Source organism: Nannospalax galili, unplaced genomic scaffold (assembly GCF_000622305.1).
Source record: "Nannospalax galili isolate Female #2095 unplaced genomic scaffold, S.galili_v1.0 scaffold5, whole genome shotgun sequence".
Lineage (NCBI taxonomy): Eukaryota > Metazoa > Chordata > Mammalia > Rodentia > Spalacidae > Nannospalax > Nannospalax galili.
This window is the reverse complement of record NW_008353126.1, coordinates 1,307,883-1,331,143: the sequence shown is the minus strand read 5'-3', so window position 1 is coordinate 1,331,143 and position 23,261 is coordinate 1,307,883. Positions and strand designations below refer to the sequence as shown.

The 23,261-nt window shown below is 42.2% G+C and overlaps 1 protein-coding gene across 1 annotated transcript; it reads right to left on the bottom strand.

Annotated features, from left to right (window-relative positions):
* Positions 1-5,331: 5,331 nt before the first annotated feature.
* Lamtor5 (late endosomal/lysosomal adaptor, MAPK and MTOR activator 5) lies at positions 5,332-21,349 on the bottom strand. The gene is made up of 5 exons (XM_008850354.3): positions 21,313-21,349; positions 11,537-11,789; positions 10,768-10,829; positions 8,830-8,947; positions 5,332-5,822 (listed from the first exon to the last, which is right to left on the bottom strand). Exons 1-5 carry the CDS (start codon positions 21,347-21,349, stop codon positions 5,762-5,764), a joined length of 531 nt encoding a protein of 176 aa, XP_008848576.2. The 3' UTR covers positions 5,332-5,761.
* Between the last annotated feature and the right edge of the window lie 1,912 nt (positions 21,350-23,261).

Genomic DNA, 23,261 nt, shown 5'->3' with positions numbered 1-23,261 from the left:
GCAGAAGGAAATCTTAGTTGTTCATAAGGATGCATAGTAAATGTAATTATGGAAAGATTATGCAATTATGTGGTGCTGGTGGTAGAGATCAAACAAACATTCAGTAGGCAGCAAAATCCAGGGGGAGAGAAATGCTTTCTCAAGGAGCTCTTTGATAATTATATACCCTAGAAAAAATTTTAGTAACCATCTATGGAACTGCTTTCAATGTCTTTGGTAGCACATTTGTTACTCTTTTTAAAAAACAAAAATTTAAATTTGTATGTTTTCCTGCATGTATGTAAGTACACCATGTGCATGCAATGTGTGCAGACGCCAGAAGATGGTGCTGGATCTCCTGGAACTGGAGTTACAGATGGTTGTGAGCTGAGATGTGATGTGGGTGCTGAGAACTGAACCCAGGTCCCCTGGAAGAGCAACAAATATTTTAAATGCTGAGCTATTCACTTTTTACTCTTTTAAAGCTGAGCTGTGATTTCAGTCCCAAGAGATAAGGTTGAGCTTGATACCGATAACTCTGGTTCTGAGGCCTACAAGATTTGAAATAGGGTGGAAGTCATTCAAAGGCTATGAGGGCTGCAAAGTCCTCATAGATGAGCTCTTTTGTACAGACTTTTCTTGTAACTACATTGATAGGAAGTTTTGAGGGATAGAGGGAAATGCTGACTTGCTTAGAATCTCAACTTAGCATTTTTAAGTCATGAAACTCTGAGAAAGTTACCCTTTTTTGAATGAATCTCTTTCCAGATTCATTTGACAGGACTGTTATGAGGATTAACACTAGTTCTTATGTGGCTGTAGAGATGACTCAGCACTTGAGCGCATTGGCTGCTCTTGCAGATGACCTGGGTTTTGTTCCCAGCACCCATATGGCAGCATGACTTCAGTTCCAGGGGATCTGATACCCTCCTCTGATCTCCATGGGCACTGCACAATACGGTGTATCTAAATAACATGCAGACAATACACTCATATGCATAATGTAAAAATAAAAACAAAAAATAGTCCTTATTACACTGAGTATGATGGTTCACACTTGTAATCTCAGCACCTGAGAGGCTGAAAAAAGGATTGCTGTGATTTTGAGCCCAAACTGGATTACAGAATGAGACCTTGTCTCAAACAAAACCAGAACACAAAAACAAGATATTTTTGTTAATCCGATGAAAGAATTAGTAAGCTATCTTTTGGGATATTAGTTAACATTTAGCACCTATACTCTACTGATGAAGTTTCCAGGGCCTTTAACTAAACAGTACTATTTTCTCAGCCTACAACCTTTTTGAAAAAATATTTTTATTTTACAACCTTTTAACTCTTGGTCTTAAAGCTATTCAGTAAGGGTTCACCATGATTTCCTATTACATTCACTCTACTGTGAGATACCCTATAATTTTCAGCTCTTGGGACTCAGTTTAGTATAGCACTACCAGAAAGCTTTCAGAAAAACCCTTCCTTGTCCTATTTCAGTCTTTACTTATCCTTTAGAAAGTTTGGCTCACAAGGTTGGCCTGTTGCTGGCATTTGGGTACTTAGGTTTCAAGAGAATTCCCATCATTTCCTAAATGAATGGATCATTGCATAGGTGCAAACAATGTGACTTACACTGCTGAACACTCCCTTCCAGGAATAGGGAAGTTTATGTGCTAGAAGAAAATGCTTATGTGACCAGTCTCCCTCAGTGTCTAGTGAACGTCCCTAGATGGAGACATTTCATGAATGTTATCACATCTCATTGTTAGAGGAATTAAGTATATTCTATGTGATGCCACTGAAAAAGGATTTGGAAGTTTATTCCTTTTTTTCTTCATTTTGCCCCACTCACCTTTTCCTTTTGTTGATTCTTTCACTACAATAAATGATCACAAGGAAACACTGAATATTTTGCATCCTAGTGAGTCATCAAAGCTGCAAAATTGTAGTTCTGGGTTCTCTAGAGAACTAACATTCTCGAGCCAGAACCAGTTGACAGTGGAAGGGAGGATAGTAAGATTACTATAAGGAACTGGTTTACATTATAGAGACTGAGACACCCAACGTCTGCAGGCAGCCAGCTGCAGACCTAGGAGTCCATGGTAGGATTCCATTCCAAGTAAGAGGGCAACAAGAACTGATGGTGTAAGTTCCACTTATGGTCTGAGAGCAGAGAACCAAGTTCAGATTGTCAAATGGAGAGAAATAATGTAAGCCTTTTAGTTTATTCAGGGCTTCAATGGATCACAGGAGGCCCACCCACCTTAGGAAGGCAATCTTCCTCATTCAGTCTAGCGGATTCAAATGATCTTGTCCAGAAACACCCTTACAGTCACAACCAGAAATGTTTAACTCAAGTATCTTGGCTTCTTATAGCCCAGTCAAGTTCATACACAAAATCAGTCATCATAGGGGACAGGCTTGGGAAACCCCATGCAACTATACTTCAGCTTTAGTTCTGTACAGACTTGATCAGTCATCTCCAGCCCTCAGTTCTTTGTAGCATGTCTTATTAATATACTGAATATACTTTTTCCCAAATGGCTTTGAGTAAATGAGAAAATGTTTGTGTCATTCAATAAACTACTGTCTCCTCTGTGCCAGATACTGCTAAACAGGTGATCTGTGAAAAGCAGATGTGGCATGATATGACATGAAGTGTAAGCAGGAGCTGGATCTTACAAGACATAGGAGGCCATGCTAGCAACTTTGAATTTTGTTCAAAATGCAATGGGTGGGAGGCTCCTGAAGGTTTAAATTGTGCCTGGAACATAGTGAGCACTTACACCATGTTATTATCACCAGTCACCTTTCTTCTGTTTTTTATACTAATTCTACCACATAGACTAGGAAATTCAGTCATCTTCCTCATTCTCCTTTTTCCCTTCTTTGCCTTTTGTGTTTGGTACTGAGCTAATTATTTTGCTGAACCATTCTTCTCTAAAATGGGGATAATATGGACTAAATGAGTTAAATGCATATAAATTGCTTAGTATATGATTAGCAAAGATCTCACTAAAGATGGGTTCTTAGAAGCTACAATGGTGGAGAGAGAAGGCTCAGTGGTTAAGAGCAAGTAACTGTTCTTGCAGAGGACCCAAGTTCAGTTCCCAACACCCACATCAAGCAGTCCAAAACTGCTTTAACTCCAGCTCCAGGGAATCAGTGCCCTTTTCTGTCCTTCATGGGCACTGCACTCATGTGCACATACACACACATATATACACAAAAATATATTTTTTTTTTGTCTTTTTGAGACAGGGTGTCCCTGTAGCCCTTAGCTGGCCTGGATTTGCTATGGAGACCACGCTGGCCTCGCACTCACAGAGATCCACCTGCCTCTGCCTCCCGAGTGCTGGGATTAAAGGTGTGCACCCCCACACCTGGCCACAAAAATAATTTTTAAAAAGCTAGGCATGGTAGTCCCAGCATCTTTCAAAGACTTTAAATTGAATTTTTGCAAATTTCATACAATATATTTTGATCATATTTAGACCCCCCCCCTTTCCTAAAATCCCAGCACTTTTGAGTGGAGGATCAGAAGTTCAAGGTCATCTTTGGTTGAATAATGAGTTCAAGACCACCCTGGGATTAAAGACTGTATTTGTTTAAATGGGTCTTACTATACTGGGCTAGGAACTGGAGCAAGAATTTTTCTTTTAAAAAATAAGCTTGCACAGAGAAACCTTGAACTCAGAGCAATCCTCCTACCTCCCAAGTGCTAGGATTACAGGCACCAGCCACCATGCCTAGCTAAGTCTGGGACCTAATGACATTGCTTCCTTGAATTAGCTGACCTGTTTTGCAGCTTTTTCACCTCTAGTTTAATGAACCAAAGCAGTTGCTGTTACCTAAGTATTCTCTCTACTTGGTCCTGTCATCGCTATTTCCTTGTTAGAAACCTTTACTCAGTGCATCCATTCTATCTCTGGAGGCCCAGTTTATTCCACAAAACCCTCACATTCATCTATTCAGGCAAGAATTTATTCAGTGCAGAGAACTGTTCTAGGTGCTTAGGATCTGCAAAACAAAGCTCGTGTTCTCAAAACATGGTAGTGGTGCAGAGAAAAACACTGTCTGGAATATGACATTTCATACATATCCTATTTTAAGTACAGTTCAAGAGGTGGAAGTTTTTTAAAAAGTATTTTGTGTGTGTGTATTCTCTGCATGTATACAAGTGCAGCCTTCTCATGCAGTGCCTATGGAGGTCAGAAGAGGGTGTTGGATCCCCTGGAACTGGAGTTACAGATGGTTGGTAGCTGTAAGGTGAGTGCTGGGAATGAGAAGCCAGTGTTCTTAACCGCTGAGCCATCTCTCCAGCCCCAGCTGGAAGTATCTTATTCAAATCTTTCAAACAGTACCTTAGACTGGAAATTTTTACAAAAATATATTTTACTTTTTATGTGTATGAGTGTATTGCCTGCATGTAGGTAAGCGCACCGGTGTTCTGCAATGCCCGCGGAGAACACAAGAGGCCATTGGACCCTCTGGAACTGGAGTTATGGACAGTTGTTAGCTGCCATGTGGGTGCTGGGATTCGAACCCAGGTCTTCTGCAAGAACCACCAGTGTTCTTAACTGCTGAGCCATCTCTCCAGCCCCTGGAATTTTTTTTTAATTTATAGGGGGCTGGTTTGGGAAATGTTAAATTGTTAAAGAGCAGTAGGAACTATTTAAATATAAATTGGGGCTGGCAAGATGGCTCGGTGGTTAAAGTGCTTGCTGCACAAGCTTGACAACCCGAAATTTGATCCCAGAACCCATGGTAGGAGAGAAACAACTCCTAAAAGTTGTCCTCTGATCTCCACATGCATGTACCTGCATAACACAGTATAAAAAAATATGTGAATATGCACATATATGAAAAACAAGTCCTTTGTGCCTGTGTACCACTCTGTTGAAATGAATGAAGGCCGAAAAAGAAGACAGTACCTATACTTTCAAAAGTATAAGATTTTTCTTTTTTTGGCCAAATATGCCAATTTCTTTGCTGGTCTGGGTGTTAAAATAGCAGGCCCTTAGTTGGAGTCCAGAGTCCAGACAGTGACTATGCTAATTCCCCAGCCCTAGTTACACAAACATAAAATAGGGTAAAGGGTACAATGATACACACATGAACAGTATCATCATAAGACCCATTATTTTGTGCACTAAAAAAAAAAAAAAATAGAGCAAATAGTGCCTACTGCATTATACAATGAGAAGTTTCTGGTATGTAGTAAAGACTTAATGCTAGCTATGTGGTATTAGCTGTTATGTTACTTAGGGTGAGGAAATGCTTGGTCTATGGATACTTCTATGAGGATACAGGTACTTCAAGGAGCTTTTCAAAGAAAAGCAAGTAGTTTGGGACAGATTTTGAGAAAAACAATTTACAATTTAATAACTGAGAAAAAGAAAAAATGAGCTTTAAGAGCTACAGAATCTAGAAAAAGAGCTAAACTTTCCTCTGAACAGATTTATTGATCACAATCAAGTTCTATATAAACACTTGTAATCCCAGCACCCACGAGTATGAGGCAGGAAGACCACAAATTTGAGGTCAGCCTGGGTTGTATAGTTCTAGGCAATGCTGGGCTGCAAAGCAAGATGATCTCAAAAAGGCAAAATGACAAACAACTATGATCCTTTCTAGTATCTTAATAGCTGGTTATACTATAAATAGAAAAGTGCTCATTATACATTAAATGAATGGCCCAACTTTTAGAACTTCAATAATTTAACATTAATTAGCACAGGTAGGACTGACTCCCTATGACAGGCTGCTAGAGAACTGACATGAGATGTCAAGAGGCCATCTTGTGCACTGCCACTGTGATGCCATCATGTTTCTGGATCATAATGTTCCTGAAAGGCAGAAAGGAAAACAGTTGGTAAACTCTTTTTAAAAAATTTGTTTTTATTAGATTTTGTATTTCATTACACAGAATATCTCAAACAATCCAAATCATCTTTATAGCCCTATCCCCACCAGCACCCTGCCATAGCCACCCAACTGGAACCCATATACTTTCTCCTGGGTGTTAAGGCCTATCGTGTTAAGTCAGTGTCCCCAGACATTCCCCAGTGCAAGTCCATTCACTTGCAGTTTAGTCAGATCTCTCTCATCTCTCTATCCAAACAGCTATCATTTTCTTTCCTTTTTTTAAAATTTTTAAACAGAGCATAGGGTAGGGGCTTATTTACAGAGGAGTGGGCATCCCCCCACTTACGGCTGCACTGGAAAGTCTACACTCAAATATAGATCCTGTGACTTCCCAACAGCCATAGAAAATGGTGAGAGAGGTGCCTCCTGGCATTCTTGGCTTATATATCCTTAGCCTCTCCCCCACATGCAGCTAAGGTGGACTGACTGGGTAGGAGGGGTAACTGACTCCCTGCTTGACTCCTTGATGAGTGTAGGAAGGTGTGACTATAGCTTGCCGACATAATGGTTGGAGTACACTTCTAGTTAACACTCCACCCCTTCCTCTGGCTCTTACATTCTTTCTGTCAACCTCTTCTGCAAAAGTCTCTGAGCCTTGGAGGGGTAGTAGGTGTGGAGTGATCTTCCTCCAATTGTGGGATTGAGGCAAGGCACCAGGTCAGTAAACTCTGAATACATGGAACTGAAGTGTAAGATTAAAGACATTTGGTTTAAGGTACAAAACAGGTGGCACATGCCTTTAATCCCAGCACTTGAGAGGCAGAGGCAGACAGCTCTTTGGAAGGTCAAGGCCAGCCTGGTCTACACAGTGCCATGCCAGCTGGGGCTATAGGGGGACCCTGTCTCAAAACGACACCCCCCCAAACAAACAAAAACCCAGTAACATTTCTATATATAAAACCATCAATGAGCAGTCCCTGCTCTCTGCTTCTTGGTCAGCTCAGATGTGAGGAGTGCCAGCTGCAAACAAGCTCCTTCCACCATGACCTCTGCCATGCTTTCCTATCCATAAAGGGTACTACCCTCTGAAACCATGAGATAAAATAAATCCTCCTTCCCATAAGAAAAATAAAAAGCACCCATGAACATGAACATTTGAGAAATATGGGCAAGTCTAATTATCAAATATAAACACGAAATCAATCCCTAATCCTAATCACACTGTTATTATTTGTTCCTGGGTTTATTTTGGCAGTGTTGGAGTTAGAATCCATGGCCTTGCGTATACTACTGTTGAACTATATCCCTGGAGTCTGTTCTGGTTTTTAGACTAAAAAATTTTATTATGTGTTTGCTATATGTGTACAAGTGCCCGAGGCAGCCAGAAGAGGACACATCCACTTGGAACCTGGAGTTAACAGGCAGCTGTGAGCCACCTGATGTGGGTGCTTGGGACCCAAACTCAGGGCCTCTGGAAGACGGTACATGCTCTTAACTGCTGCGCCATCTTTCCAGCCCCTAATTATTATTAAATTATTTATTTTTATATGTATTTGTGTACCACTGTATGCATGTGGAGGCCAGAGGACACTTGTGGAAGTTGGTCCTCTTCATTGCTCATATGGGTCCCAGAGATCAAGCTCAGGTTGTCAGGCTTGCTGGCATGTGCTTGACCTGCTGAACCATCTTGCTGGCTCCTGCTTCTAATAAAAAAAAAGTAAATGTTTTATTATTTATATTTTATGTGTATAAGCGTATTGCCTGCATGTAAGTGCACTTGTGTCATGCAATGTCCACAGAGGTGAGAAAAGGGTGTTGGATCCCCTAGAACCAGTTATGGATGGTTGTTAGCTGCCATGTGGGTGCTGGGAATTGAACCTGGGTCCTCTGCAAGAGCAGCTAGTCCTATTCACAGTGAAAGATTTATCGTCCTCTTTTTTTTTTTTTTTTTTTTTTTTTTTTAAAAAAAAAAAAAAAAAAAAAAAAAAGATTTTATGTGTATGAGTGTTTTGCCTGCAAGTATATCAGAACACTGTGTTCTGATGCCCGAGGGAACCAGAAGAGGGTGTTGGATCTCCTGGTACTGCAGGCTGTTAACCTGATGGCTGTTAACCACTATGTGGGTGCCGGGAACTGAACCTGAGTCTTGTGCTAGAGCAGTTAAGTGCTGAGCCATCTCAAGACCCCTCCTGGATCTAGTTTTAATCTGCATATATAGTATACACATATTCATACCAATATCCTTTTCTTCCCCACCCCCAAAGTTGATCAGTGTGCATAGTTTTTAAAGTTTATATTATTCATTATATTATTCATTTGTTTATTTCTATGTCTGTGTATGGGTGCATGCACTTATGTATGTGCTCAGAAGTCAGGAAGAGGGCACTGAGTATCCTCTATCATTCTCTACCTATTCCTTTGAGGCAGGGTTCCATCCCTGAACATGGGGCTCTCATTGTCTCTGCTTGACTGCAAGCCAGAACGCCCCAGCAATCCTCCTGGTATCTGCCTCCCTTGGAGCTGAGGTTGGAGGTATTTGTGGGGATGCTGAGCTTATTTCATCGGTGCTGGGATCCAAAGCTGGGTGGTCCTCATGATTGTGAGACAAGCACTCTTAACCACTGAGCCATCTCTTTAGCCCCCGTAGTTTTATATTCTGACTTTTTACACTGTGTATTTTTATAAAGTCCTTTACTTTGGAATATCTTTAACATTTCTATTATTTATTTTAGAATCTTCCATTCTTCAACTAATTATCTTTTGTATTCATTTCTTTTTCTTGGCAGACTCACAATTGATGACAATTACTCTTCATTTTAAAGTGAATACCTGTCATATGGCTTGAAAGCACATTAGCTTTAGAAGTAATCTACTTGGTCCTTTGGTATACTGACTAAGAATCACTGATGAACACAGGACAGAGCCCAATCAAAATCCCTGGGGATTTTTCTGAACAAAAGAAAAGGATGTGCACTAATAGGTACTCACCCATTATCTGATTCTAAACACACCACAGGAATATCAGTGGGGTCAGAAGTTAGCTTAGCTGCTTGCTGGGCTAGAACAGATATTACTCCAGCATGCTCATCCGAGAGGGTACCACGACCTAGAAAATAGAGATAAAATTATTATCTAATTGTCTAAATGGATACTGAGCTATAGTAGTATCTCCCTCTGAATTACACACAAAAAAGCTCAGCTCACGGTTTTTTAGGTTAGGGACTGACATGAAATGCCCTTCCTCTCCCTCAGCTGATAACATCATTGAGAAAGCCTGGCAAGAGTTCTTAAATCAGTGAAGTCATATGACATGTGGTTTCAAAGCCATTCCCATCACCATCTCTAAACACCTTCTCAAGCATATAAGGAAGCTGTCATTCAACTCAATCTGGTAGCCATAAGTTTATTTTATAAGAACCTTGCTGAAACCAGCAAGAAATTCAGAGGTGAGAGTGACAAAAAGCAGTCAAATGAGGATAAGGGAGTTGTTGAAACTAACTAATTCCTTATGGGGAACCTGCTTTTCTTCTTACTGAACTTAACCCCAAAGAACAGAAAAGTCTTAACTCAGGAGTCCAGCTGTAAGATCACCTTGATAGCACATGTGAATATTCTGTGATCAATTACTTCTGCTAACATAACCTAGCTGGGATGTTTTCAAATGTCCACAGAATTCTTTTACCATTGCTTTAGCCTGTATTTATGAATGAAAATTTAGGTTCTAGGTACAAAAAATAATACTAAGTTTACAATAGAGTCCTATAAAGGTAATGCAGGCATACTTACATCTGAAACTAGTAGCAGATAGCAGACAACTATGGCAGAACATCAGATTCACTCTTTTATTCCCTATAAAAACAAGCACTGGCCAGACAGTGCAGTCTGAAGGTCTGTTGTAAACAGTAACTGCAGACCTTGAAGGTTTTACCCAGCCAGTGTTAAGATTTTTCACACACGAGTTTCTATCTTCCCATTAGTGAGGCTGGCAAATGCTTAAAAACAAAAAAACAAAAACCAAACCAAACCAAAATACTATTTTTTCCTCCGAATGACTTGTTTGTGTGTAAAACATAACTAAGCTAATATTTTGTCAGTTACCCTTCAGCAAAAATTCAGAGCTGTAAAAAAAAATGGCTGCATTATGAGTATTCCTGGGTTTACTAGTTCTGATATTAGTTAACTTTAGCTATTTATCTTTCTGGACTTATTTTCTTATCTATAATTGCTACAACTTATTGAGCTTAGTGTTTTATAACACTGTGATTTAAAAAGCCTTGGAGTCAGGTCAAAAAAATTCTACCTCAACCACTTATTAGCTGTATGACCTAGGGCAAATTACTTAGCTGTGTGTCTCAATGTTTTACCACAATGGGTTGTGTTGAGGAATGTTTGTACAGTGTAAAGCACTTATAATGGTTCTTGACACACATGAGCCCAATACATGAAACTCCTCCTTTATTACCATCATTAAACAACAACCCAGTGAAGAAAGTGAGGACACCAAAGGTTCTTTTTGGTCTGAGCTCACACTACTAGTAAACAAGAGAATGGGGTTGAACTTAGGTGTGTTGAACTCTCAAACCCTTGTTTTATTGCCACTAACGTACTAGTAAAAGTGGTTGTACTTCAACAAACAGCACCACCCACTTTTTAGGATTATTGTGATAACTAAGGAAATAAATGTATGTAATAGCCTAGACAGTCCCTGTACATCTAATGCATTCAGTAGCAGTTGTCCTTATCTGTGCCCATTTCTAGACCACTTTACAATTATTCAAATACCATTTTAGTAGGGACAACTGTTTTCTGCTAGAATGGGACAGAACATTTCTACCTTAAAAAAATAAAGATTTCAATTTTATTTTCAAATAGTAGCAAAACTGACTCCTAGTCAACCTTAAAGGGGGGCTGGTATGAGATACTTACAACCCAGATTAAGTCCTTGTGAATCTGTGCACAAGACTCCAACAATAGAAGGATTCTTCATTCTAATTTCAGGAACACAAGAGAGATATGAGGGCATATTTAAATTATTATTGCATAAATAAGCTTACTATGCGCCAAAGATCAAGTGATTCAAACCAACCTTTTTAAAAATTATCACCCGCCCAAGAGAAAAACGTAAGTCCGTTAAATAAGCCATATTCTCTCTAACAAGAGATAAGATTGTGCCCCGTATCAGTGAGCCTCAGAGAGCCACAAACGCTGCAGTACGTTGGGTTTTGTTAGGCTTGGTGTCAATGCTTGCTTCGGTATAACTACTCACTTAAAACAACTGTTGAAAAACTAAGGACTAGGAAGCTGCAGGGCTCCGCTGAGGGACGTGACTCCTTGTAAGCCACTTCATACTTTCCCACTTTGAATTTTATGAAGAGAGTCGAAAACCTTTATTTCCTAAGCGACAAGTAACTGACACACACGGGAAAGTACCAGTTTGTGTTCACTCCGCGGGGCTTGACCCTGCACACCCGGTACACCCTGCCCCAGAGTATCCCCAACTCCACCTCCGCGGAACCGACCGCACTTGGGCATCTCTGGCGGGGCCTGGGAGACACTCGCTCCGGAAGGATGCGTGCGGAGCCGGGCGACTCTTAAATTCCCAGCCCCAGCGTCTACAGAGCTCATCCCCCCTCCCCCCTCGCCGCCCTCGCGGACATCGCAGTTCCGGCCTGCCGAAGGTCCCCGCCTGACTCACGTGTCCTCCAAGTGCTGCTCCAAGGTCGTCTCCATCCTGCCCGAAGTCCGCCCGGCCCCAGGATCCCGCTGCTTCGGATTTCCTTTTCCAGCGTAAGCCTCGGTCACGTGACGCGAACGGGGCACGCACCCCAACGGCGGCTGTAGAGGAACTAAATTCAGCGCCGCGGCGTCTGTCTCCTCCCCCGGCCGGGCTGGGTTGGAGGTGTCTCTGCTGTAGCACAGTGACAGGCCGGTTGGACTGTCGGACTCCTCTGGGGATCAGGATTACTGTCCTTGTAAAAAGTCTGCAGTCCGGCCTCTAGGCCTGGATTCCCGGCCTGGCACTTGGTCTCGGTCATTTTTAACCTTTGGATTTTGGTTCAGACGACTCCAAGTACAGTAACCGGGCAGGTCGAGCAGGGTCTCGCGCAGTAGGACAAGAATTCCAGGAGAGACCCAGGACCGCCAGGAAGGGAGCACATGGGACTAAAGGAAGATGGCACAAGCCCGAAATCCCAAACTGGGAAAGCTAATCTTAACAAAGGCATTGGTACCTTTCTTTGCCCAGGCTGATCTCGAATTCTTGATCCTGGGATTTATAGCCCTGTGCCCCTACACTTAGTTTGCACTGGTACTTCTTGTAACAAGGGCTTATTAAGTTTTGGGGGAAGAAAGTCCGTTTAAGTCGTAGGTAGTGATGAAGACTAGCTGGTCTGAAACTAGCTTTGTAGGCCAATCTGGCCTTGAACTCACAGAGATTTGTCTGCCTCTGCCTCCCAAGTGCTGTGATTAAAGGCGTGGGCCACCACACCTGGCCTGGCAGGTCTGGTGGAAATACTTAAAAATAACTTGAGGTTTTAAATTTTCTTTCCTTCCTTCCTTCCTTCCTTCCTTCCTTCCTTCCTTCCTTCCTTCCTTCCTTCCGTTCTTTCTTTTCTTTTTCTATTTTTTATTTTTAGAAAGTCTCATGTGGCCCTCACTGCGTTCAAATTTGCACTGTAACTGAGGCTGCCCTTAAACTATTGATATTCCTGCCTACACCTCCCCAAATGGCTGGGATAACAAGTGTGTGCCTTTAATTAAAAAAAAAAAATTACAGAAACCATCCAGAACCCTACTGTCCAGAGATGATAGTTAATCTTTTGGAGAGTAACCTTTTCAAATGACTGTGTTTGCAAATATATATTTCCACTGTTTTTCCTTAAGCAAAATTGGCATATATTCTGGATATACAATTTTATAGATGGACCTCTTCACAGAATTTATTATACATTATCTTGCAGTATTTGCAAAACATTGCACACTTGGTTAATCGATTTCACTAACCCTATATTAATGTCCAGTTAAGTCTCTCTCTCTCTCTCTCTCTCTCTCTCTCTCTCTCTCTCTCTCTCTCCCTCTCCCCCTCTCTCTCTCTTTCTCCATTTCCCTCTTGTAGTGCTAGCTGAATATCCTTATAGTCAGATTTGTGTAGTTTAAAACCTTCCTTTTGTTATTAGAAATGGAACTATCCAGTCAAAAGATACGGTAATTTTATAGACTTTAGTATATTAGTATATACTTATAAATCACCCCTCAGAGAAGTGGTGCTGGTTTACACTCAGATTGTATTTGATGAAAATGAGGATGCACCCATAGGTTCTCCCACTCTCCACTTGTCTCTACCCATTCCTGTGCACCTCTCCTTGCACTCAGTTTCCTCCAGCACCCTGACCTCCACTCAGTGTGTTTCCTGCCTCAGACTCCTGAATGCTGGAATTTCAGGTCTGAGCCACCATGCTTGGTTATACTTCCAGAATTTGTGTGTGTGTTTGTACACATGTATGTGTGGGTGCACATGTGTGTGCAGGTATGCTTGCATGTGTGTGCACATGCAGGAGGAGGCCAGAGGTCAATGTCAAATCTTGTTCCGCAGGTGCCATTAACCTTATTTTTCAAGTCAGGGTCTTATCACTGGCCTAGAACTCTGATTATGCTTGGCTGTCTGGCAGGCCTAGCCCCAAGGACTTCCTATCTCCACCTGTCTCTGCTTCCCAAGTATTGGGATTACAAGTGTGTTCATGGGTTTTGGGAATTAAACTCAGGTCTTCATGTTTGCAAGGCAAGCAGTTTTAGAGCTAAGCCACTTCCCATGCTTCCAGAATGTTAACTTTCTTTAAATTCCTATTCAAATGGTATAATCCAGGGTTTGGGATCACTTGCTCTGGAAAAATTATGTTAATTTATAAGGTATACAGATTAGAAAAGCCGTTTAGCTGCACATTGTGATTTATACCTCTAATCTTAGCACTTGGGAGGCTGAGGCAGGAGAATTGTGAATTTCAGGCCAACCTTGGATACATACTAAGACCCTGTGTTTAGAAAATATAAGTATGAACTTTTTGAAGCAAAGTTTGTTGTGCCAATTGTCTGTGAGGGAGCCTGCTCTTTGCCAACACCAAGGCTGAAGAAATTTAATATCAGTTCTGCCCCCTTGTGGTCTTATGTGGTAAAACTTTACTGGGTTGAGACGCCTTAGCTCTGCTTTTCTGTTTGTTGTGTTGTGTTTTGTGGTGCTGGGGAACCAACCCTGGACCATGCATGTGCTATACAAGTACTCTACCACTGAGCTAAACTCTCTTCCCAGCTCTGGTTTTCTAAGCCTCAACGTCACTGTCCAAACAAATATAATATGAGCCACATTTGCAGTTTTAAATAGCCTGGTAGCCAGCCACATTAAGAAGGTAAAACATATGAAATTAATTTCAATACATCTTTGTTTATCCCAAAAGTCATTTCAACATGTAATTGATGAAAAAGTTATATTTATTTTTCTTCCTTACTGTCTTTAAATAGGAAATATATTTTGCACTTGTAGCACATTTCAGTTTAGACTAGCCACATTTCAAGTGCTCAGTAGCCATGAGTTAACACTGACTACAGTATTGACCAATATATATATCTCCAGGGTGTCTCAAAGGCAGATCAATGACTCAGAGTCTCTGAATAGCTACTGATTGAGCAGCTTTTTAAGCTGTTAGGTAGGCATTTTCCAGGAAAAGAAGAAAACGAGGAGGGTAGGGTTTGGCTCCTAGTGTCTTGCCACTGGACAGTGAGATAACACCTGAGATTAGGGTGTTATCTTTCTTGTTTTTGTTTCTCTCTTGCCCCTGGTCAGGTTGATAGAACAGAATAGCTGTGGAAACCAGACTAGGTGCTGGGAGTTGGTGTGATGATTTTAGGAGGTGTCTGATCTTGGATTGTTTTCTACTTTTTTTTTTGAAAAGGATTTTATATAAAGAGCCATTAGGTCCTTAATTTCACCTTTTTTGTTCTCTTCTTTTTCCCTTCCATAAATAAACTCTTGGAAATGAAATTCCCAGGAGGGCACAGCAGGGAATGCCCAAGCCCACATATTATGGCTGGGAGTAGGAGAGGAGGCACAGGGTTGGAATCCCAGATCTTGTATGCCATCTCAGTGCTGTTCCCTCTGCCTTGACCCCTGCAGAGTCCTCCTAGGAGGCTTACTTAAAGATTTGACTCTCATGGTGGTACATCACTTGTGATCCCAGGACTCTGAGGATTTTCATGAATTTGAGGCCTACCTGTAATGCATGGTAAATCTGAGGAAAGAAAGGAAGAGCTCCTCTAATGATGGGTCAGGCTGTCCTCTGGGTGCAGAAGGCTCTGCTACCCCAGGGCTTCCCACCATTCAAGTGCTTAGGGTCATAGGCCTTTGGTGGAATGAGTCCTTATGAACCACCAGGGGGCATCAAGGCCACAGAAAATTTTGTATAATGAAGGGTCTAAGGTGGGGGGCCAGTTCGTAAGCCTCCTGAGTTGGTAGAGAATGGAGAGGAGAGCTTCATAGGAGTACTTTGGAATCAGAGAGATATAGGTTTGAATCCTTGCCAAGCCACTGGCTGCCGTGTAACATCTGAGCCTCTGGGGGTGCATCTGGTATGGGAGTACTATCAGCTGCCTCCTCAGGGTGTGTGTGTAGGGAGTACTTTATGTAACAGGGGCTGATGCATTGTGGGAGTCACTCTGAATAAGGAAATCCCTTGCTTCTTTAAGTTGATTTTAGTCCAGATGAGGATGCACATGAAAAAGTAACAACCAAATGATAGCTATAAACATCAAGCAGTTTTGTGTCCATGAGAGAGGATGAACTGACATAGCTTCTCTATATAAAGCTGTGTTAATAAGATAGCTAAATCGATTTTATTGTTTTATTAGAGTTTCTATTTAAAGTTATACATTTTATATAAAAATTATACAATGAGAAAAAAATCACCTAGAACTCCAGTCCTAGCTCTAATGGCGTTAATGTGAAGGAATGAAATAGAATAGGCTAGGAGAATAGCCAGGTGGAGAGGGAGAAGGCATGTCACAGGAAACCCCAAAGTCTTGCCAGCTTAAGCATCTCACTCCAAGCTACAACACAGGGCCCTGGTGGGATCAAGGAAAGCTGGGATCAGTGATGTCCTACCTTATAGCAGTGGACTCCACTGAGATATGAGACTATATATAAAACTAGACTCCTGCACATAGTTTTAATGCCACTAGTGGTTCATATGCAGGGGTTGACAGCTATGTGCCAAGCGACTCACCTTAATCCCCACATCCTTTTCTGTAGTAGTCAATATTACTATTCCCTTTTACAGTTGAAAACCCAAAACTCAGAAGACTAGTATATGAGCTGGGTCGGTGGTACACACCTGTAATCCCAGAACTCGGGAGGCAGAGACTACAAGTTTGAACCAATCAATTCTACATAGAGAATTCCAGGCCAGCCAGGGCTACATAGAGAGACATGTCTTATAAACAAAAAGCTCAACAAGCTCAAGATCACCCTGCTTGAAAGTGATGGAGCCAGACCATTCCCTCTCTCTACCCCTTCATGGCAAATACAGTCCTGGAACTCAGGGGCAGAGGTGGTGGAAGCCCAGTACACCTCTCTTATTCTACAAGGTTCAGAGAGGGGAAGTATCTGATTTACAACTTAAATGCCACTTAAACCTGTAATTCTAGTATTCCACTCCTGTCAAGCCCCCATATGCTGTCTCTCAGCTGTTGTTAAACCTGCTTCAGAGAGACTCATGGTTACTAACCCTTAATACCTCAGAATGTGGCCTTGTTTGGAGACAGAGCCTTGACAGAGGAATCAAATTAAAATGAAGATGTTAGGGTAGATCTTATCCTAGTATGATTGACATTCTTATTTAAAGGGTAAATTTGGACTCAGGTTTGTACAGAGAACAGACAATAGAGACATGGGATGCGGATGACTGCCTGTAAGCTAGGGAGGGAGTCCTGAGCAGAGTTCTTCCTCATAGCCCTCAGAAAGAAACTATCCTGCCCAAACCTTGATTTGGAGCGTCTACCCTCTAGACCTGTGGGTAAGCCAGCCATTCAGCATGTGGTTTATTATTAGGAAAGCCTTGGGAAACCAGCACCTCATTTATCCAGAAAGTTGATGAGCTGAAGATATTACAGATACTTGGAAACCTTTGGTAACAGAAGGACTAGTTGGAGAGGTTACCCTCCCACAGGCAAAAAGAGAGAGCCTGTGAATTTTCCAGCTTGCTCCTGGCCTTGCTCTTTGGCTAAGATATTTTTCTTCTATTGGACACTGGCCAACAGTGGTGACAGGACCCATTTGACTTGGGCTTTATATTTATTTTCTTAAAAAATATTTTATTTATTATTTTTTATTTTATATACATGTGTATTGCCTGCATGTGCAAGTGCACTCATGTCATGCAGTGTCCATGAAGGGTATCAGATCCCCTGAACTTGAGTTACAGATGGTTGTTAGCTACCATGTAGGTGCCAGGAATTGAACCCAGATCCTCTGCAAGAGCAGCCAGTGCTCTTAACCACTGAGCCATTTCTCCAGCCCCCTAAATCTTTTTTTTGAAAAATTTTTATGTGCATGTTTGATATGGTTTATATGCATGTGGGTGCATGTGCATGTATATATGCATGTGTGTGGGCGTCATCCTCAGGAACACTGCCTGCCTCCTTTCAGACACAACTCTTGTTGGCCTGGAGCTTACCAATTAGGCTAGACCAGCTGGCTGGATAACTCCAGGAATCCTCCTGTCTGTCCCCTGATTACAAGTACGCACCACTATGCCTAGCAGTTTCTCATAGATCTGGGGATTAAACTCAGATCCTCAGGTTTTTAAGGCTTTCCCGACTGAACAATCTCCCCATCTCCTTGAAACGGTTTTATCTGAGCCTCAACTATGGAAGGTACTCAATAAATATATGCTGAGGAAATAGGTGGGAAAATAGCTCATAGCTACCTTTTTCCACGCTTCAAGTTGTAGAGTGGGTAGGGGAGGAGAGTATGGAGCTGTCAATGGATGAAAGGTAATTGGGTACTGTCTCCTAAAGTTTAGAGCTGAGTCCTGATTCTGGAAGACACAGTGAAATATATTTTAGATGAGTCAAGGTGGGCTAAAACCATTCCAGAACAGGAAGCTATTTTTCTATTGCTTTATTAATTTTGCTACCAAGAATAAATGAGATGCAGACTTCTGTATCCAATTCCTCATTAGATGCCCAATTCATGCAGCCATGACAAATGGGAATGGAGCCCTTATGAATAAAAGAAAGATCAACTCCAGCATAAAAAGATTGCAGGCCAGAGGAAAGACAATTTAGAGAAGCAGATAAAATACCCTCGCCTTAATTAGACTGCCTGCACCACACAGCAAATCAGACTTAATGTTAAAATTTATTGGCCTTGGAATTGGGTAAATGAAATAAGTGCTTGAAAATAAATGGAAAAGAAATTACCTGCATTAAATGTATTTTCAGTGCAGGCCTGTACACTGAGGCTTTTAGTCTAAGGCCAGCTTATAGCTGCTTTGGTTGTGCGTCACTGTGCCCAATATACACCTCTCTTGAGCCCCAGGTGGGTTTCAGAGACCCTGCTTGGGTAACAGTAGGTACTGTTGTCAACTAGCCTGTCATTGCCCTAGCAAAGTTCTTCGACAGGGAAATATCTGTGTCTCTATTTTGCCACTTACATGTTTAGTAAGGTACTATTGAGTCTTACCTCAGAGAAGAGGATGTTGTAGAGACAACTGACCTGCTCAGTTCTGCCCACTCTACCATGGAGCAAAGCAAGTTTTCCTTCAGACTGCCACAGTCTACCTTGGAACCCCATTTTGCTTAGAGAGGGTATCTGTGATCACAACATTGAATTATCCTCGTGTGAGACTTTGGACAAGTCTTCTGGTAACTTGATAGCTCAGATGTATTCTAATTGATTGAAGGTATGGCTAGTATTACCTTATAGTGCTGGGAGACACTGCAGACAGAAGCCCAGTACCAGGGACTTTACAAATTCAGAATATATGAAGGCTGTTTTTGCTGTTAGGATCTCAAGAAATCCTAGCTGAGGTGAATTGAATCAGGCCTGGTTGCAAGCAGTAAGAGCTGCCCCTGGCTTATGGACTAGGAAACTAAAATGACATTGGGTAACTCAGGCAATTTTGGAAGTGCCAGAGAGCTCAACCCGACCTCTCACAAAACTCCAAACCACATGAGGAAAATGTCCCTGCCCCTGGCCTGGCAGTGCTCACACCTGCCCACAGCACTGGAACCACTTCTGCAGCCAGAATGTAACTGAGCTCACACTCACTGCTGCTCCTGAACTAGACACCTCTGCTGCTGCCCTTGGCAGCAAAGTGGAATTTTCCCAGAGCCTCTGTGCTGAGGTCTTGTATAGGTAAACCTGAGCTTGGAGCCTGAATCACATGCCTGACTTCAGTTGCAAAGGAGGCTGTGAAGGAAATGTTCTGCCGTCTGTAACTGCCTTGAAAGTGCTCTGAAGATAGAGAAAGGAAAGCCATCCACATAGTTTTGGGCAGCAAGAAAGCATTTAAGTGTCATCCCAGAGAGATGTTTGCATTGATGAGGGGGCAACTCAGGTTGAATATCCATAGTCCTTCTGCTGCTTGGGAAGCAGCTTTATTGGGCAACATTGCATCCTAGCAAAGGGGATGGAGTACTTCCTGTCCTCTCTGTTAGGTGAGACCAGTCTTACAGGGAGTTCAACAGAGTTGGTCATTTTGAATTGGTGTGCACAGCAACAAGAGCCAACTTCTTTCTATGGCCTCATTATAGACCAGAAGTTGTATTACTTTATGGATCTCTTGCCCCTAGTTTACCAAATACTTACTTAGAGTGACAGCCTAGCAGACTAGGCTCCCTGCCTCAAGGAGCTTGTGTTCTATACAATAAATATGCTAGAGATTGGGCTTGGACAACAGCTTAGACATTAAAGTGCTTGCCTTGCAAGCACGAGGACCTGAGTTCAATCCCTAGAACAAAAATAATAGCCTCAAAACCAAACAATTTTATAAGGAAATGGATTTTTTAAAAATCCAGGAGTAAGGCCAGGTGTGGTGGCATTTTTAATCCCAGTGTTCAGGAGGCAGAGGCAGGTGGATCTCCATGAGTTTGAGGCCAGCCTGGTCTACAAAGGGAATTCTAGGCCAGATAGGGCTACATAGTGAAACCATGTCTCCAAAACAAAGTAACTCTCTCCTCTATAGAAACAAAACACCAAGATTGTCCTCTGACCTTCACATACACATATATACACACACATGAACCTGTACACATATGAACATAACTACCCATAGAAGCTAGAATGATGGAAACAAAATCTCACATTGAGTTTTGGGTAAGAGACACTTTCAGAAGTGAGACAAATGACAGGCTCTGTGTCTGTTCCTTCCCAGAACCTGGATTAGCACTGTTGTTTCTAGGCACCAGATTCTAAGGAGTGGACTCAGTGGGCAGACATCTGTCTCAATGCCTTTCCAGGACGGAGCTGCTTCTGGAAGGGAAAACAGGGATGGGAAAGAGGAGGGAAAGAGAAGAGGTACCCTTGGCAGAGACCTTTCTTGTGTCCTGTCTACCCCCTGTGACGCTTGTCATTAATCTTCTTTGTCAACTCGACAGGCTCTAGAATCAACCTAGGAGACGAACCTCTGGGCATGTATGTGAGGGATAGGTTCAACTGAGGTAAGAAGGGCCACCCTGAATGTGGGTGTCACCGTTCTGTAAGCTAGTGTCCCACGTGGGATAAAAGAGGAAAGGAACCCAGCACCCGCATTCATCTCTCTGCCTCTTGACTGAAGCTGGACATGACCTGATACTTGTGCTGCCAGCCTTCTCCTCCGTGGTGGACTGTGCCTTTAAACTGTGAGCCAGGACAAACCCTAAGTCACTTTTCTCAGGTATTTTGTCACAACAATGAGAAAAATAATATGCATTCCATGGTGCTTAGACAAACACCTGACTCACACCAGGTACTGAGTACACACCGCCTGGAATATTCTCTGACCCTTCAGCTCCCAAGGAACCAGGAGAAATATGACAGCCACGAGGGTCAACAACAGAGACAGCAGCAGATGCTTTTTCTTTTATTTTTGAGACAGGGTCCTGCTATATAGTCTTGGCTGGCCTGGTACTCGTTACATAACCCAGGTTGACCTTGACCTTTTGACAATCCTCCTGCTTCTGCCTCCTGAGTGCTGAGATTACAGACCTGTACCACTATACCCATCAAGGGAGATGCTCTTTCCAAAACACTCTACTGCTACAGATTTCCCCTCTCAGGCCTGTTTAAGTATTTGTAAATTTGGTATTTATTCTGAAACTTAAAGATGAAAAATCAGCATTTGCAAAGCACATTTGCTCCTGTGTATTATCTCATTTTAAGCCCACAGTCATTCCCTGAGAGATCTCCACATCCATGTTGTGGATGAACTGAGTACTCGAAGTTACCTGACTTATTAATGGCATAGAATATGAATGTGCCCATGGCCTTGGAACTCCTGGGCTAGGGACAACTATTCTCCTGGATGTTGATCCCAAGTGAATCAGCCTCTTAACTGTCTGATCAGCCACTTTAGATTTCATAGACCTATGAGTCAGTTCCATAAGTGGCCTTCTCTTTCCGCCTTCTGAGGAACCAGAAGATTTGAGCAGGTGCCTTCAGACACTGCACAGTAAATCAACTGCTGCATTAATTCTGGGCCATTGGCATTTTACTTCAGGAGAAAGCAAGAAGACTAATGTCTCATTGGTACTTTCAATTGCCAGAGGAGGTGAGACGAGCAGGATCCCATCTGCCAAGGTGGAGAAGGCTGATCCGAATTCTCTGGCCCTTTCTCCACTTGCTTGTCCCCAAGACGGGCATGTTACTTTTTCTGTCTTCCTTTCTTTTACTTCTTCCTTCCCTCCCTCTCCATCCTCCTCTCTATCCCTCCTTCTTTCCCATCCTTCCATCCTTCCATCCTTTTGTGTGGTTTTTTGAGATAGAGTTTCACTCTGTAGCCCAGGTCTGTCCTCCAACTTGTGACAGTCCTCTTGGGATTGTAGGCACAAGCCACAATGCTTGGCTGATAGTGTTCCATACACACACACACACACACACACACACACACAGAACGAGTGAGCAAGCGAGAGAGAGAACAGTATACTCCATGACCTTAAAGAAATAGCTAACATTTGTTGAGGATTGGTTATTGCCAGGCACTGTGCTATTTTTCAGGTATGTGCTTAATAAAGGACTGCTTGCTGAAAAATGTAGTGATTTTGTTCTGTGATCTCAGTGTGCATACACATCCAGAAGATTTACGATATTTATTTTTATGATATTAATGTATTTATTTTTGTGTGTGCATGTGCACACATGCATTCACAAGTACCATGACACACATGTGGAGGGCGGAAGACAGCTTGCAGGAGTTGGTTCTCTCCTTCCACCATGTGGGTCATGGGGATTGAACCCAGGTGGCCAAGCTTGGTGGCAAGCACCCTTTCCTGTTGAGCCATCTCACTGATCCTGATATGGGCTCTTCTTGAAGCTGTGTTTGTGTCTTTGCCTTCAATGAGCAGATCCTTCATAGCTTCTGGCACTTTGACTTTTTTAAAGATTTATTTATTTTTATCATGTTTACGAGTGCTTTGCTAGCATGCGTGTATTTTATGTATGTGCATCACACCATGGCAATTTGCTCTTGTTCCTCAAGATCGTGGTTAAGGAGCAGTGGGACATGCTGACTGGAGAGCGATAACCATCATTGATTCTTCTACCTTCCTTGTTCTTAATCACTTTAAATTTTGTCACAACATGTTCTCTTACTTGCCACATTCCCAGTGGCCTTTATTCTTAGGGGCTATGATGAGAAAACATGGTGGGATTAAATCAAGCAAGAGAGAAAGTGATGTGGTCAAGAGTGGGTATGCACAAGTATATGAGGATGCACAGACAGAACAGGGCAGACACCTTGACTACAAACTTCTTATAAGGAAAAGGGGAGCCCTCCAAAAGAGCAAGAGGAAGTGTGGTAGAGTATATATATATAAGTTAGCAACATATTCATCACCACCGTCAAGTATTAGGTACTGATCATAGCTATGGGGCCTGCTGGCCTTTTATATAGCAGACGGCATGGCGGGTTGTTTACACCAGCATCACCACAACATGTGTTAGGACATTAAGATGCCTATGATGTCACTGGGTGATAGGAATTTTTCAGCTTTGTTATAATCTCCAGGGGCTACCATCAACCATCAACATATTCTCTATCTGTCACACTTGCATCACAACAAACAGGTGAGCACTGCACTGTTGTAAAATGTTAAGATGACTGTGATGTCACTAGGTGATAGGAAATCTTCAGCTGAGTTATAATCTTGTGGGACCACCATATACGTCACCTGTCACA

What these genes read in the sequence shown, in the direction of transcription:
- Lamtor5 (XM_008850354.3), bottom strand. Translation starts at nt 21,349, where the DNA reads ATGGGCACATTCATATTCTATGCCATTAATAAGTCAG. An exon ending in GAGCAGCACTTGGAGGACAC is followed by an intron (nt 10,830 to 11,536) that starts GTGAGTCAGGCG and finishes TCCTGAAATTAG; the next exon opens with AATGAAGAATCCTTCTATTG. An exon ending in TGTTTAGAATCAGATAATGG is followed by an intron (nt 5,823 to 8,829) that starts GTGAGTACCTAT and finishes TCTGCCTTTCAG; the next exon opens with GAACATTATGATCCAGAAAC.